At 40.0% G+C, this 15,026-nt stretch overlaps 1 protein-coding gene and 1 pseudogene across 1 annotated transcript in view; both read right to left on the reverse strand.

The window, feature by feature from the left end:
* Positions 1-15,026, reverse strand: part of Slc9a7 (solute carrier family 9 member A7) — a 139,391-nt gene that overhangs the window by 12,916 nt on the left and 111,449 nt on the right. The window contains exons 13-14 of the mRNA XM_010643485.2: positions 7,810-7,873; positions 1,072-1,154 (exon numbers count right to left, since the gene is read on the reverse strand). Coding sequence (XP_010641787.1) covers positions 1,072-1,154; positions 7,810-7,873 — 147 coding nt within the window. The remainder of the gene's footprint in view (positions 1-1,071; positions 1,155-7,809; positions 7,874-15,026) is intronic.
* The window catches only part of LOC104875790, a 3,925-nt pseudogene continuing 3,106 nt past the window's right edge, over positions 14,208-15,026 (reverse strand).

The following is a 15,026-nucleotide window of genomic DNA, read 5'->3' on the forward strand; positions in this document are numbered from 1 at the left end:
AAAAAAACAAAAAAAAAAAAAAAAAAAAAAAAACACTTATAGTTGTTCTTTATCAGCTTAGCTGAAGTAGTTCTGGAAGTCCTCTTTTGTGAGTATCTTTAATTGAGCTATTAGGACTGCCTCCGTGTCCTGCACTGACTTTGAAAATTTACATTTCATGGTCATTTTCACTTTGGAGAAGAGAAGTTGCATGGTGCCCGATCTAGTGAATAGAATAAGGTGGATGAGGCCACGCCATAATGCTTTTTTTAATAAGCCTGCAGGATTCACCAAACTTTTTATCACACCTTGTAAGACACTCACAAAAGAACACTTCCAGAGCTGCTTCAGAAAGTGGCAAGAATGATGGGATGGGTGTGTTGAAAAGCAAAGCCGAGTATTTTGAAGGGGGCTGATGGCAATGTCTTACTGTAATAATTTGGGGGGGTACCAAGGATCTACTGTAATAATTTTTTTAAAATGTAATCACTCCCTGGGCATTTTGGCTATATACTGTACTTCAATAAATATTTTAAAATTTTTTCAATGTCTCTAAAACCCATCTGGAATAAGCCACTTGTCCATTAGACCACTATGCCAATTTTAAAGACCACAAAGGTTTAACTTTTTTGGTTTTTAACTTTTACCTGAGTCCAAAAATCTATTAGAACATGATCTGCCCCACATGTGGCCCATTTATTCTAATATAATATTAGACCTGGTCAAGTTCAACAGGAATTATCGTTCCCACACAGGTTAACTCTCCAAGCTCTACTTCCCATCTTCACCGTCATTGTGGAATTTTAATGAATTCACCCACAAAGGCATACTTCTCTAGACACAAAGCTCTCACAGCCATTATATCCACCAGGCAATGATCCAGCCACCCTAATTATATGCAAACACTCCTGCTGACCAGAGAGATGCCCACCAGGACTACTTGTGATTGAAGGATGGATGCATATGTGCCAAGAGAGAACTGATTATACCTGTTCAAGCACACATCTTTCCTTGCTCATCAGAAGTCACTCACTGACAACTCAGCTAGTAGATTTCATCAATGTCTCACAAAGATGCCACTTAAAAGGATACTTGTGGTCAAAGCTGTACCATAGCCTGAATATCCACGCACTCTCCTGCTTTGTCCGGTTTCCTCCAACAGAATCTGGGCCATCCTAGGAAAAACAAGAGAACATATACTTAGTTACTAAGGAAGGATCTGAAACAAGAGAGGGAAAGCTTTTAAAACTGTGACCAACAAGCTGGTCGTGGTGGCACATGCCTGTAATCCCAGTACTCAAGAGGCCTGAGGCAGGAGGATCGCTGTGAGTTCAAGACCAGCCTGGGCTACATAGTGAGTTCCAGGTCAGTCTCCACTACACGGTGAGGTCCTATCTCAAAATAAACACACAAACAAAACAAAAACAAACAAACAAAAAGCAACTGTGACCAACATACATTTTTTCTTTCTTCTTTCTTTTCTTTTCTTTTTTTGCAGTGCTGGGGATCGAACCCAGGACTTTTTTGCACGTTAGACAAGCATTCTACTACTGGCCCACAAGTATAACTTTTCTAGATCTAGAGCTTATTTTCAAATATCCCATGTCACCAAAGCTTCAAAGACATACTGAGAACTAATATGTTAGCAGAAATTGAGTAAACTCAAAAAGCAGAAAAATTAATCTCTAAAGTAAAAAAGTTTGGTATTGTCTGTGAGTAGATCAATTCAACATCAGTACAAAAATTTTTTTAGTATTTCCATTGTACTTTTCCTCAAAATGACTTTCAGTAGATTAATTACTCTAAAACAGACTAGATCCTTGTGGGGAAAATTGATATATAGAGAGTATTTTAAAAAGTTCTGTAAAACCAACTTTCCAGGATCCCACAAAATTATCCTGGAGAGATAATGCTTTGTTTAGTTTCCTGAGACGGTAACTAAAGCATTCTTCTCTATGGCTCCAGGTGACTCAGGTGGCTCCAGACAACACAGTTATTTATTTCGCTACCAGCTTTAAGAAGGTGGAACCAGTAGGCAGGGGAAACAGCCAGAACCAACAATTCTGATATTCTATCTACTCTGGAATACCAAGTTCCTTGGTATTCCTTTTATGATATTCCAACTTAAGCATCCTCACACTCAGTTTTCAAAATAACCAGCAAGATCAGACATTCATTTGAAGTTTGTTCTGTGCAAGCACCAAAATTAACGTAAAAATCAGATTTACTTCAGCAGTTTGGGGATGTTGCTAGGGTTCTGTGTCACTGGGTGACAAGTACAGATTGCAGAAGAAGCAAAGCCATTTTTATCATCATCCTCTTTGATATTATATGGAGACTCAACTCTCCAAGTAAGGGACAAATAAAACTCGAACTAAACTGAGCAGGGTGGAGTCTGCCTACAATCCCAGCACCCTGAGAGGGCAAGGCAGGAGGATGGCAAGTTCAAGCCCAGCCTGGGCAATTTAGAGAGACCCTTTCTCAAAATTTTTTAAAGTGGGGGGGCCTAGGGATGGAGCTTAGTGTAATACAAAAGTCCTGGGTTCAATCCCCAGTACTCAAAACTAAACAAACTTAAACCAAAATTAACTCCAAATTGCAATAAATATGAATTCTAACTATAATAGCAACATCAATAATTAGAGACCTTTGGGAAGATAATCATAGAGATAAGCAGAAGGAGGGAAATTAGCAAGCACTATTTAAATTTCCAGTTTCCTATAGCAAAAGTTATTTTTTAAAAATTGAGTTTCCATGGTAATTGAGGATGGATATGGAAATGACTTAGTTAAATGTACCCTTGTATGGATGAGGAAATATAAGTAAGCAGAGATCAGTTTTATTTTACATTTGTGTGAGTCACGAGGAAGAAAGAGAACACAGAAATAGCTCTATGAACCAATGACAACTGTTCCTTTGGATAACAGACTGCTAACCAACGACAACTCTAGGAGGATTTCAAGATGCCACATAACTGAGTAGAAAAGTGGTAGGACGGAAAACGTAATTGGCAGCCAGTGGTGCACATGTGTATTCCAGCACTCAGGAGGCTGAGGCAGGAAGATCACCATGAGTTCAAGGCCAGGCTTGGGTTACACAGTGAGTTCAAAGCCCGCCTAGACTACACACCTTGGACCTGTCTCAAATAAATAAATAAATGGCTCTTATAAAGTGGTAGACTGTAAGCTCTCAGTTTTGTATTTTTTTTAGGCTTTTGAGGGAGGGTCTTATTACATATTCCAGGGTGGCCTTAAACTCATTATGTTTCCCAGGCTGGCCTGGAACTCTAGGCGACCCTCCTGCCTCAACCTTCCAAGTGCTAGAATAGAATTAGAGGTGTACAGCACACGCCTGGCTCTAAGTTCTTATGTGTCTGCAGAGTTCTGCTAAAGAAAAAAAAAGGACTAGCAAATGAAAAACATCATCAGGAAGGATACTATAAACTATCAGGCACAAAATAAGTCTCCTAAAGTCAGTTTCATCGCATAAATCAACAATGAAAATAATATTCTCTACTATGTCATCTTTTTTTTTTCCTTTTTGGGCAGTACTGGGAATTGAACTCAGAGCCTCACACATGTGAGGCATGCACTCTACCACTGAACTCTGCCCTTAGCCCTACTCTTCAAAACCACAATGCATTTAGTATTACCTGAAATACTTAAATTCTTGCCCTCTCACCTGCAGGATGCTACAGGACAATTCTCTAAGGGCCCCAAAGGGATAATTACAATGAATAAAATCAGACAAGAGCTTCTTTCAGACAACAAACTAACAAAAGGGCTTCTGGGCTACAAAGAGAAAGGTCTATAATCCATAAGTAAGATAAAGTGACCTCAAATTTAGCAGCAAATTGTGAAATGTAGCAGTCTGAGACAACGCTGAAAAGCTAGGGAGAGTAAAAGGTGGGGGGGCTTTGTAAAAAGGGTGTTAAGGTCTTATTCTAAGACATAGTGCTTGGCACATGATTAGGCACAGGAAGAACTTTGATGAATGCACACATGGTGGCTTCGGAGAAATCAGGGCGGTTCTGTGGGACAGAATCCATTTTTAACGCTGACCTGGAAGATGACCAACAACTGCTTTCCCACAGGGAAGTCACAAGTGCCTTTCCTGTGGGCTCCAATCAGTGCTGGGCTGAGCAGTGGTCACTGTGGGGGCAGGTGTGGCTCCCTTCCCTAGGACTGGCACCCCTGTACTGCCCACAGAAGAAGTGGGGACTTGCTCTCTCACCCTGTCTCTCCTCAATACCACTGATGGGTTCAATCCCCATGTCTTCAGCACAGAGCCAGGAACTGCCATTCTTCCCCTCACCTTCCCATACCTACATCACCTTCCTGGCTGACTCCTGTTCCTCTTTCAGAGCTGTTCACAAGCTTTGCTTCTTTCTATAAGAAAGGTTTCAAAAGCAAGGGAAACTCCAAGAGGTGTAGGTGTGAACATCACAGGCCCTCTCAACAGACTACTGGGGTCCTGCCTGTGCTGTTGCCTCGCTGTGTGACTTTGGGCAAGATACCTAACCTTTCTGTGCTTCAGTGGCCTCATCTATACATTCTTTGTCATGAAGAAAAAGAAAGGTGATTAAACTACCAAGGAATAGCAAATAGCATTATTTTTTAAATAATTTTTCTAGAATCAAAGAATACTGGTATCTCCATAGTTATATTTTATTCCATTCTTTCATAATGTTAATTTTTTTAAACTTATATTAATGAGAACAGCTTATATTTTCCCAGGAATAGAGCATGTCATAGGAAGTATGATGGCCACCCATTCATTTCTCACTCAACACTGTAGTCTGTGAGTTGTTATACATATGGTCACAGAGGATGATGCTCCTGACCCCATGCTCCACAAACAGATGAAAAAGACATTAGACCTCAGTTCTACAACTACAGGGAATAGAATTTCACCAACCTGAGCCTGCTCAGGTTTCCCATGCAGAGCCCAGCCCTGCTCACACTTCGATTTGGGCTTTGAAGCAGAGAAACAAGCTGAGCCCACCAGACTTCTGATGTACCCAATTGCCAGATAATAAAACCATGTAATTTAAGCCACAGATTTTGGGGAAATTTATAACAATGGCCCCAGAAGACTAAGAAAGAACAAAAGAGTAAATAAATGATGTAATTTGATTTAGGCTTTCCCCCTGGTACTGGTTATTGAACCCAGGGTCTTTGCACTGAACTATTTCCCAGCTCTTTGTTTTTTAGAGACAGATCCCATGAAGGTGCTTAGGCTGGACTTTGTGATCCTCCTTTTTGTATATCACGGGGTAATGGGACCAAGATATTTTGTACCTAGGAATCAAGTCCATCACAGTGCTGCACACACAGTTTCTTCCCTTGCTTAATAAGACAGTTTTCTTCCCCAGTTCTACCTTATCTGGCCCAGGGCTTCTCAAACTGTACACTGTACCAAACACCCAGGGGATACTGAAAAAATGCAGATTCTGTTTCAGTGGGGCTGGTTAAGTCCTGATGGCTTACATTTCTAGCAAGTTCTCTCCTGAAATGCTGGGATACAGGGACACTCAGAATAGCAAGGATAAGTTCTGTGCTCCCTGGGGCAGGGCAGATAAGGCCCTCCACCCTGTCACTTGTGCTACTCTCTATCCACCTTCATCGCACCGTCACCAAGCTTTTCAGGACAGATTCCTGTCTTGTTGCAGACCTATTTCCATATCCTAAAAGGGCTCATACTTAACAGGTGCTCAATAAATATTTGTCAAATGGATAAGTAAATTAGTTTATTTAGGGGTTCTAGAAAACAAAAAATGGTAGAAAGAAAAATCAAGGTGCCAAAGATGCAACTGTAAGACAAAAAGCAAAAGCTTGGGGAGGGGACCTCGGAGAGTAGTAATTTGAGGAAAGTCATTTTTGGCAACTGAGGTTAAAAGATTTAGGTGACCAGGTATCTGATGTCAGAGAAGCCAGAGACAAATGAATACAACTTGCTCACCAAGTCCTATGTCAATGCAACTATAAACAGCTGATTTTCCACAGTTCTCACTACATACACACACATATTTATTTATGTACACATGCATACATATGTACACACATAGAAACTGTGGTTTTGTTTTTTCCACATAATATCCAGCTTGTACACTGCTCCTGCTGATATGATAAAACCAGGATCACACCAGAGTCACACATTCAGCTGCTGCAAAGGGACCTCATCAATGAATGCTCTTCTGGAAACTTGAGGAAGGAAATGAATGATGTTTCTACATGTCCGGCCAACAGAAATCTCAGCTGTGTCTGGTCTGGCATGAGATGTTCTCCCTTGAATGGGGTGAGAGGCCAACCTCCCAGTCTGGGCAGCTTATTTCCAGCTGGGCTTGTTTTTGTTTTGGTTGCAAAGTCACTAAAACCTCCAAAGAAACAAAGCAACTGCATTTTCAGTCTTGTTTTGTACTAATGAGTCAAACTTGCCAGTGACACAAAGCTGAAGTCTGCCCACAATATTCTTGTACTTCCTTTACACAGAGTCAAAAGTTCCAGCCAACCATTACTTTCTTTCTCCCACATGAGCTAAGGCTGTAGCTTTGTAGCTGTGACACTGTTTACAACCTTCCAGAATAAGAGGGAAACTGCCCTTATGCCAAGAAATGTTCTCCTGTCAAATATCACTGTCTTTGTTGTTTTTAAGAAGATCATTTAGAAAATGAAGTCAGGAGAACTGCCTCTTCTACTGAAGACAAACATCTGGAATTTCCCTACCTCTTTTTTCAGTTTCATAACAAAAGTGAGCACATGGCCTGGCTCTATTTCAGGGGAAACTGCAAGAACCTAGGGTTTCACCAAAAATTGAGACACCCATTTATTTCTGTTTTCCTGTCTCTCATGATCATTGATCACTCCCATCCTTGCCTTGAGTGGCTCACTGAAACGAGGTCAGGCCAGGAAGATACAGATAAAAAAGGCCTTTCTGCACAAGAGCATTTCTGAGAGTGTATCCTAAAGAACTAGGCCTGAAGTTCGCCTATTTTCCCACCCTGACAACAATCCTAACAGCCTTCAAAAGGTTAGCAGAAATGATTTTGAGGGCTACTGTTCAAGAGTATATGAGGTTTGGAAGGAGGAGACCAGAGGAAGCCATGGCACCACTCTAGACTAGCAAACAGGGTGCCATCAGGAGTATAGAAGTTGCTGCCAGTCTACTTAGTGCCAAATGTGCAATGTTCTTGGCCTTTAAAGGATCCTCCAGCAGCCAACAGGCACATGAGCTGCTTGAACAGCCTCGATCAAGTTGGCTCATCCCACTTGAGGATGGGAATTATTTTACATGTCACCAAAAGGACTAAATGCCAGAACCCTTAGCACTTAAAACATACTGTTTCTCAAGTATTTCCCATGGAAAAGTGACAGCAAGTGTACTACTCAGTCTAATTCAAGCCTGGTATTTCCAGTATCTAGATCTTATGAGAACAGTAAGTTCAGTGGCATGGAACCAACCAAACCATTTCACTTATGACCTTCTATGGGTGCCTGAGTGCAGAGGTAGCAGCAATTGGCGACAGCACAAGGACTAGGGACGTTGTAACTGATCAAGATGAAATCTCTCTTGACTATCCAGCTGCTCCTGGCCTGTTTCACTTAGAAAATAAATCACTTTCTAATTCTCTGACCTTAGATGACAAACTTAAACCCTCACCCTTCAGCTTTAATCTGTAAAATGGAGATAACAGTACTCTTCTCAAAAGGGTATTGTCAAGATGATAACCATGGAGTCCAGGTAAAGTACCTGGCATATAGCAAATGCACGCTAAATGTGAGCTACCTTTAATCTCATCTTCCCTGGGAAGAAACATGTCTTGTGACTTACCCCTTGTAAGACTTGAAAGCTGTCGTTGTTAGGCGGTGGGTCTTGATCTGGGTCAACACCAACTCTAAAAGTCACCAGGGAGGAAGACAAGGAAAAGAACAGCAAGAATTAGTCTGGCCCATGGTAGTCATGTGGGTTGAAGTCAGAAACCATCTTCCCAAAGCAGAAGGAGTGTGGTTAGCTACAGAGAGAAAGGTTGCCATGCACAAGTCAGGTCACATACTACATCAGATCCCAGAGAATGAGGATAAAAAGTCCTATGTGTTTATGTCTTAAGCAAGGCCTCTGGAAACAGCACAGCCTCTGAACATAGCCCATGCTGCCAACTGTATAGTTGTTTTCCTGTGCCAGGTGGTCCTCCTTATCAAAATGTCGCCACCCCACTCTGCACTGATGTTCCTAATATTCAGTTATGAAATTCTTCAATTATGGCGGAAAGTGTTAAAGGACTTTACAGGGAACACCTGTTTGCCCACCACTACAAGATCCTCCCATTAAAATTTTACTACAGTTTCTTTATGACCTATCCACTTCCCTCTCCATTCCTGATCTTACTTTTTTGCATGCACTCCAATAAAGCAGCAGACGTCAGTACACTTTCACTATGTCCGTATGCATAGTGGCAGTCTCTCCTTGTCCCAACCTGAGCCAGGGTCCTCTGAGTCCTCTTCCCAACTAGGCCCTGACTTTTGGGCTTCTGCATATTACTTTGTATTACTCAATTTTAGCAAAGACACCTGCTAAATCAGTTTATCAAGAACCTCACCTTTATCTGATATCTCCCTTGATATCTAATGAAGGACATCATCCCCCACTGTGCCCCAGTTGATGTCTGATCACCCTACTCTGCCTTCCAGCAAGAATCCTAGTAGGCCAGTTTAGACAGAATTTCCTTTACCCTGATGTTTCCTCTTTGGAACTTCATCCATTCAACCCTATCTTTTTCTTGTACTGCAAAATCCTATCATAGTAGTCCCCTGTACCACCACGGATGATCCTGAAAATAGTCTACTTTGTCCTTTTAACAACTAGCAGAGTAATGATTTCTTTAGCAGTATCATTAACTGGAGTTTTAACTTGATTTAATCCTGATGCCCTCACATCTTCCCACATCAAAGATGACCTGAAAATTCACACATTTGAGAGCAACAACTGAAGATGAAAAGAAAAGGCAAAGTGACAAGATGAACTTATAATGAATTCCAGAAAAGCAATGAGGCTGCTGTCTTGGTCATATACCAACTGTTGCTCTATGCATCCATTAATTTTCTATCCCAGAACTTTTCTAATTCTGGGGTACAGAACTGTGACATGGATGATGTAGACAACATGGAGCAATGGGAGAAGAAAACAAAGACACCAGGAAAATCCAAGTATCTTCCATTACTTGCTCTCAGGTCAAGCATCATGAAGAATGGATGAGGTCATAAAAGGCAAACCAAGAACCTGACTTTCAGCAGATTAGGTGGGATCTGTACTTAAAGAGAGGCACCAACTTGGCTTTGTGTCTTTGCTATCTGCTATCTGGGCACTGACTCCAATGGGCAGACGATGAAGGAACAAAGTCCCCAATGCTTGCCCTTACTTTTCTTCTCTTCTTCCTCTCTCTTTCCTGTGATACCCAGGATTTTTCTTAAGAAAAGAAACTACATGGAAATGGGAGTAGGCAGGAGATAGCACAGATGTACCCAATCTCTCAATGCCAGCCACTAGCCTGTCATATTCCAGGCTTGCACAGCACTTCAGATGCATGCCCCTGAGAAAGGGGACAGAAAAAGAAATGTCTCATATTGTGCTGAAGGCAAAGTTTAAAACTACAGGGTGAATTTACAGAGACTCTACTCTGCCAGGCACTGTTGTGAACACTTGGTTAAAGCCTGCAGTGGGCCTAGCACCAGATTTCCTCCCCAGGGACCTGGGGTTGGATGGGACCTTTGGGTTTAATTAGATGGTCTTTATATACTCTAGAAGCTACTTCCAGGCAGGGATTTCTGAGGGCTAGAAATTTCTCCTGGCCACTGGATATTATGTAGGGTTGTTTGAGCTACAAATTCCACAGAGATCTTTGACATGAAAATCATCCATTTGCGGAACCCAAGGATTGTCCACAAAAGTCAGGCCAGAGCCCCAATCCATGCAAGTGTGTAACAAAAAAAGAGGGGCTATAGGAGAGGTTGCATTGCATTCATAGCTGTTGATCTTTAACCCCCACCTGTTTTTACAGTCTCTTAATATATACTCTATAGAAAGAAAATCATCTATGTGGTGCTTGTGTCTGAATGTGTGCAGTTAATAGATAAGAACCCACTATGAAGCCTCATTGGGTGGATTATATAGCAGTACAAAGCCATTTCATGTCAGACTAATGTACTTAAGATGAGCTCCTTGCTACAGACTCAGAGGGACAGAGTGCTGGTGACTCCAGAGTCTCTTTGTCAGCCTAGCAGTAAGCCAGGTGGCATGGCTGCCCTCAGCCTAACCACAGAGAGGCTGCTGGGGGTGGGACATAATGTGCAAGATGGCCAAAAATATGGCAGTTTAGACCTGTCACTAATAATCTAACCATTCAGTAGTGTGAATTTTAAAAGTTATAACTTTTGTACATGGCTTCAATGTCATTAAAGATAAAATAACTTGATCTTATCAGCCCAGATGAAATAAGAGGCCTATGGATGAGAAAAAGAATTAAGTGTATCCTGTACTATAATTAAGAAAAAAAAGGTCAAATACTGCTGCCTTTCGCCTTTAATGAAATTTGGCCTTCTCTATTTTTTTATTCTCTATTAAGAAAAGAAAATCTGTTTAATAAGAATTAAAATAAATTCAGTTTAACAATTCTGCTTATAAAGACGAGTATTGGGCCGTTTTCACTCAAGTCCTGAAGATATTGGTGGAACTCATCTGTTCATCCTGGACAGGCCAGAATTCTAAACACTGCCCAAAACATTGCAATAACTTGGAAAAATCATGAAATTAGGGCCACCCTAATCTTATCCCAAACCTATGAGGTTTGCCATTTTGTTCTGGGAAAAAAATTGAGAGTAGTTCTGGATCTGCACTGCCTAGTAGAACTTCTGGCAACAACAGCAGGATTCTTTTGCATCTATACTGTCTAATACGGTAACTATTAACTATGTGTGGCCACTGAGCACTTGCAATGCAGCTAGTATGACTCAGGAACTGCATTTTAAAATTTAGTTTTAATTAACTGAAATTTAAATAACCATATGTAGCTAGCGGTTCTTGAACTAGGAAAGGAAGATTCTAGAAAGTACTAATTCTAGCCTCGTCTCTATACTATCACTTTTTTCCCCTATTAAGAAAGCAACCATCCACTCCCTGCTTTCTCACTGATAACACCCAATTTCCTCCTGGGATCCTACAGAGATGCAACTACAAATCTCATAAACATTAAATTAAAACTTTGCTTGAACCAAATACTTAAGTCAATGGAGAGTTCCTTACTTCATCGGCATACAAAACAAATTTTAAAATCCTCTATAGTTCTTTTAAGAGAGTATCATCTTATAAAAGTGAAAGTAATGATAAAATCAGAAAACTGCCATTTTCTGCCCCCAGGATAGTCACCGTTTCAGGCAAGGATCATTAGTGAATGATTTTACCACTGGATAAAAGGTCGTAGGGGGAGGGCCAGGGAGGTAGCTTAGTGGCACCATGCCTGCCTGGCAAGCACAAGATCCTCAGTTTGATTCCCAGTACCAAAAAAAAAAGTTAAAAAAATAGGTTGTTGGGAATTTGGCCATTGAGTAATGTCAAAAGATCACTCTACAGAATACCTTTTTAATTATACAAAGAAAATGTTACCTTGACCTTAGAGAGACTCAAGGTCATTGCCTTGACTAAGTGAACAAGTATGACACCATTAATAAAGGGAAAGTCTTGACAACATGCTTCATCTCATAAGATGCAACAAGAAATGTGTAATACCACTTTTACAGGATTTTTGATAGAAATGATTATCCACAGTTAGCAATGATGAAAACATTAGAAAAATCCAGACTATGGGACATTCTGTGGATAAATATCCTGAATATTTAAAAAACGCTATAAGTGACCCATGGAGGGGGAATTGTTCTGGATTAAATGACACTAAACAGATATCATAATCAAAATAAATTTTGATTGGATTCTGGATATGTGCATGCACATGCACATGTATGTGTATGTCTGTAAATCAGGTTAGCTTTCTCAGGTTTATGATCATGTAGGAGACTGGATTCCTAGAAGATACATGCAATAATATTTATGGGTTGAAAGTCTGCAACATGCAAGTATTCTTAAACAGTCAAGACTGAGAGACAGAGATGGCAAAAATCATCCCCTAAATGACAAAATGTTAACAAGTGATGAATCCAGGTTAGTACCTGTGTATTGTTCTATTCTTGCCTTTTTTGCATATTTAACAATTTTCACAATTTAAAAAGGATACTTAATTATATCCTTGGTAAACATGTTTCAAGAACACAACTGTCTACTTTTCTTTTACAACTCAGATGTTAATTGATTTATACAATTCCTTCAATTCTACCTAAAAATAGACCACAATTAAATGAGAAAGTTACATAAGATTCCATTTTAGCACACATAAGGCCATGATAATGTGAACCACCATTTCTTGAGAGAAGGAAATATCCAATGTCCAGCTCTGAGAGAAAGCATCTATTATCTAGTAGACTCTTCACTCTTCAATGGGGAACATGATGCTTGTATTTTTGAAAATCTCTTCAAAGCTCACATACAAAGACAGCACATCCTAGATTTGTGACTGATATAAGCATGTAAGGCTGTCATTTTCAAGTACAAATGTTTAGTGTTCCATTACCCCATCTCTGCAATACAAATAGTTGTAAGTAAAAATCATAAAAATTAACAGAAGCCTACCAAATACAAATCATAATTTAGGCAACAGCAAGTTAACTGTAAAGAAGACTAGGGGAAATTATGGATTAGATTATGCATCTCTAAACTGCATTAGGTGGTTCACACTTTGTCTAACATTACTATCTGTTGTGTGGCATCTGAAACATGGCAGATCCACAGCAGACCAAACAAAGAAGGTAAATTAGGCAACGGGACCAGTTATTAATAATGTTTACCTCTAACACAGTTCTAAGGCCTGTTCTCACAGATGATGATTAGAAATATTTCCAGTACCACATAAGCTTTACAGATGAAAAATGTGTTTACAAATTTTTTAAGCTGAGCCTTTCACCTCAGGACAAATACATATTGCCCCAGGATTAATTAAATCAACATTATTTGCTTCTGGCTTAATGGACTATTGTGAAATGTAATACAACTGGCAAGAATAGGTATTTGGAAGAATAGGCATTTGGAAGTATTCTGTTTAACTTACATTCTGAGTGTGTACATAAATTGTGGTTCTGTAACTTCTGCTATAGTTGCAATATCTGTATCTGAAAGGTGACAAGAGTTTTATCAAACTTACACTGAGTGTGTACATAAATTGTGGGGCTCTAACTTCTGCTATAGTTGCAATATCTGTATCTGAAAGGTGACAAGAGTTTTATCACAAAAGAAACTGCTTTGTTTTAAATTCCATGTAACATGCTTAGATTCTAGGTCTTGCCTCTTTAACTAAAGTCATAGGTCTCTTGTGTTTTGGTCAGCATACACACTTCTCATTTCATCTGATGTACACAGCCAATGTGGGAATTTTTAAAAAAATTACCAGCTAGTTCAGAGAGCTAAATTGATTCCATGATTATGACAAAGTCTGACCCAAAATTTTAATCTGTAATTTAGCATGTATCTCATGCAATTTGGAGAGCATCAAACAAAATCTAATTGTCAGAAGCCTTGTTACAGTTTAATGCATATTAACTAAAATGTGTACATTTTTAGTGTCTATGATAAATGCAGTTATGACCTTATTACACTTTTGGCATTCTTTAAGAAAGCATACTAAGCTTTAATTTAGAAATATTTAGGTTACATTTAACTTGTGCTCAGGTAACAATAAACGCTTGTTCACTTTTGATCTGATACACTGTCTCTTCAGGTATGGCCCATCTCCTGTACACTTGGAGCAACCTTTGGCTACATGGCTGGCCTTGTTATTTCACCACTCTGGATATACTGGAATAGAAAGCAACTTACATACAAGAACAATTAACTGGAGCAAAGGGAGAAGATATTTCTTTGTACAGATTCTGTAAGGGCTGTGCAGAAATGTATATGGTTAAAGCCAAGCAGTTCCATTTACAGCACTCTTTTGTTTATGTAGTTTCAACGTGATGTGATTGTAACTTTTTTAAACTATGAAAACCCTGAGAGATTGTACCTTCTAATTGAAATAAAGTCTTTATAATAGATTGTGGCCTTAGATTCTGTTTGCTGCTTCTTAGACCTCTAAGGAACATTCTTAATCAACTTTATAGAATTCTGAGGGCGGTTTTTGTTTTCTTTCAAGTTTGAAATTGCTTCCTTACAAGAGGTCTGGGTATCACTGTAGCATTTCCTATGCTTTCTGAGAGAAATTGACAATTTTCTTGGCCACTGAAGTTATTTTTCATGTAGTCAAACAACAAGTTTATACATCTTGATCTTATTCTTTTTTTAACTGTATGTTTCTTTGGAGTTAAAATGGCTATGACAGCCTCATCAAAAACAGTCTTCAATCCCTTCTCGGTTAAAGCTGAATACTCCGCATAGCAGCACGCACTTATCTTTTGCTAGTTTCTGTCCTTGTTCCACACATACAGGTTTTTCTTTCATATTATATCATTCAGTCTTGCTAAAGTTTTGGGGTCATCTCAGAGATCAATCTGAGTTCCTATTAATAAAAAGGGTACACTTGGAGCATATTCCTTAACTTCCGGTACCCACTCTTCTTTCAAATTTTGAAAGGAGGTTGGATTGACAGCGGAGAAGCATATGAGGAAGAAAGACAGTCCCTGGATAGGATAAAGGCCTCAGACAATCATAGTCTTCCTGTCGGGCCCTGTCATAGAGTACCAGGAGGTACTCCTTGCCCCCCACAGTGACGCTGATGGCGTCATGGTCTAAGACGGTGGGCACGCACTCCTCTGGGAAGGCGTCGTGGGCATACCTTGTGAGCAGGCACGTCTTGCCCACCACCCCGTCGCCCACTACTAAGCACTTGAGCATCAGCAAGCTGGCCAGAGAGCCATGCTGCGGCTGGCTGGCCTCCGGGCTTGGTCCCTGGCTCAGCC

This window comes from Fukomys damarensis, unplaced genomic scaffold (genome assembly GCF_012274545.1).
Source record: "Fukomys damarensis isolate Sample0158 unplaced genomic scaffold, DMR_v1.0_HiC HiC_scaffold_39, whole genome shotgun sequence".
NCBI classification, from domain to species: Eukaryota; Metazoa; Chordata; class Mammalia; order Rodentia; family Bathyergidae; genus Fukomys; species Fukomys damarensis.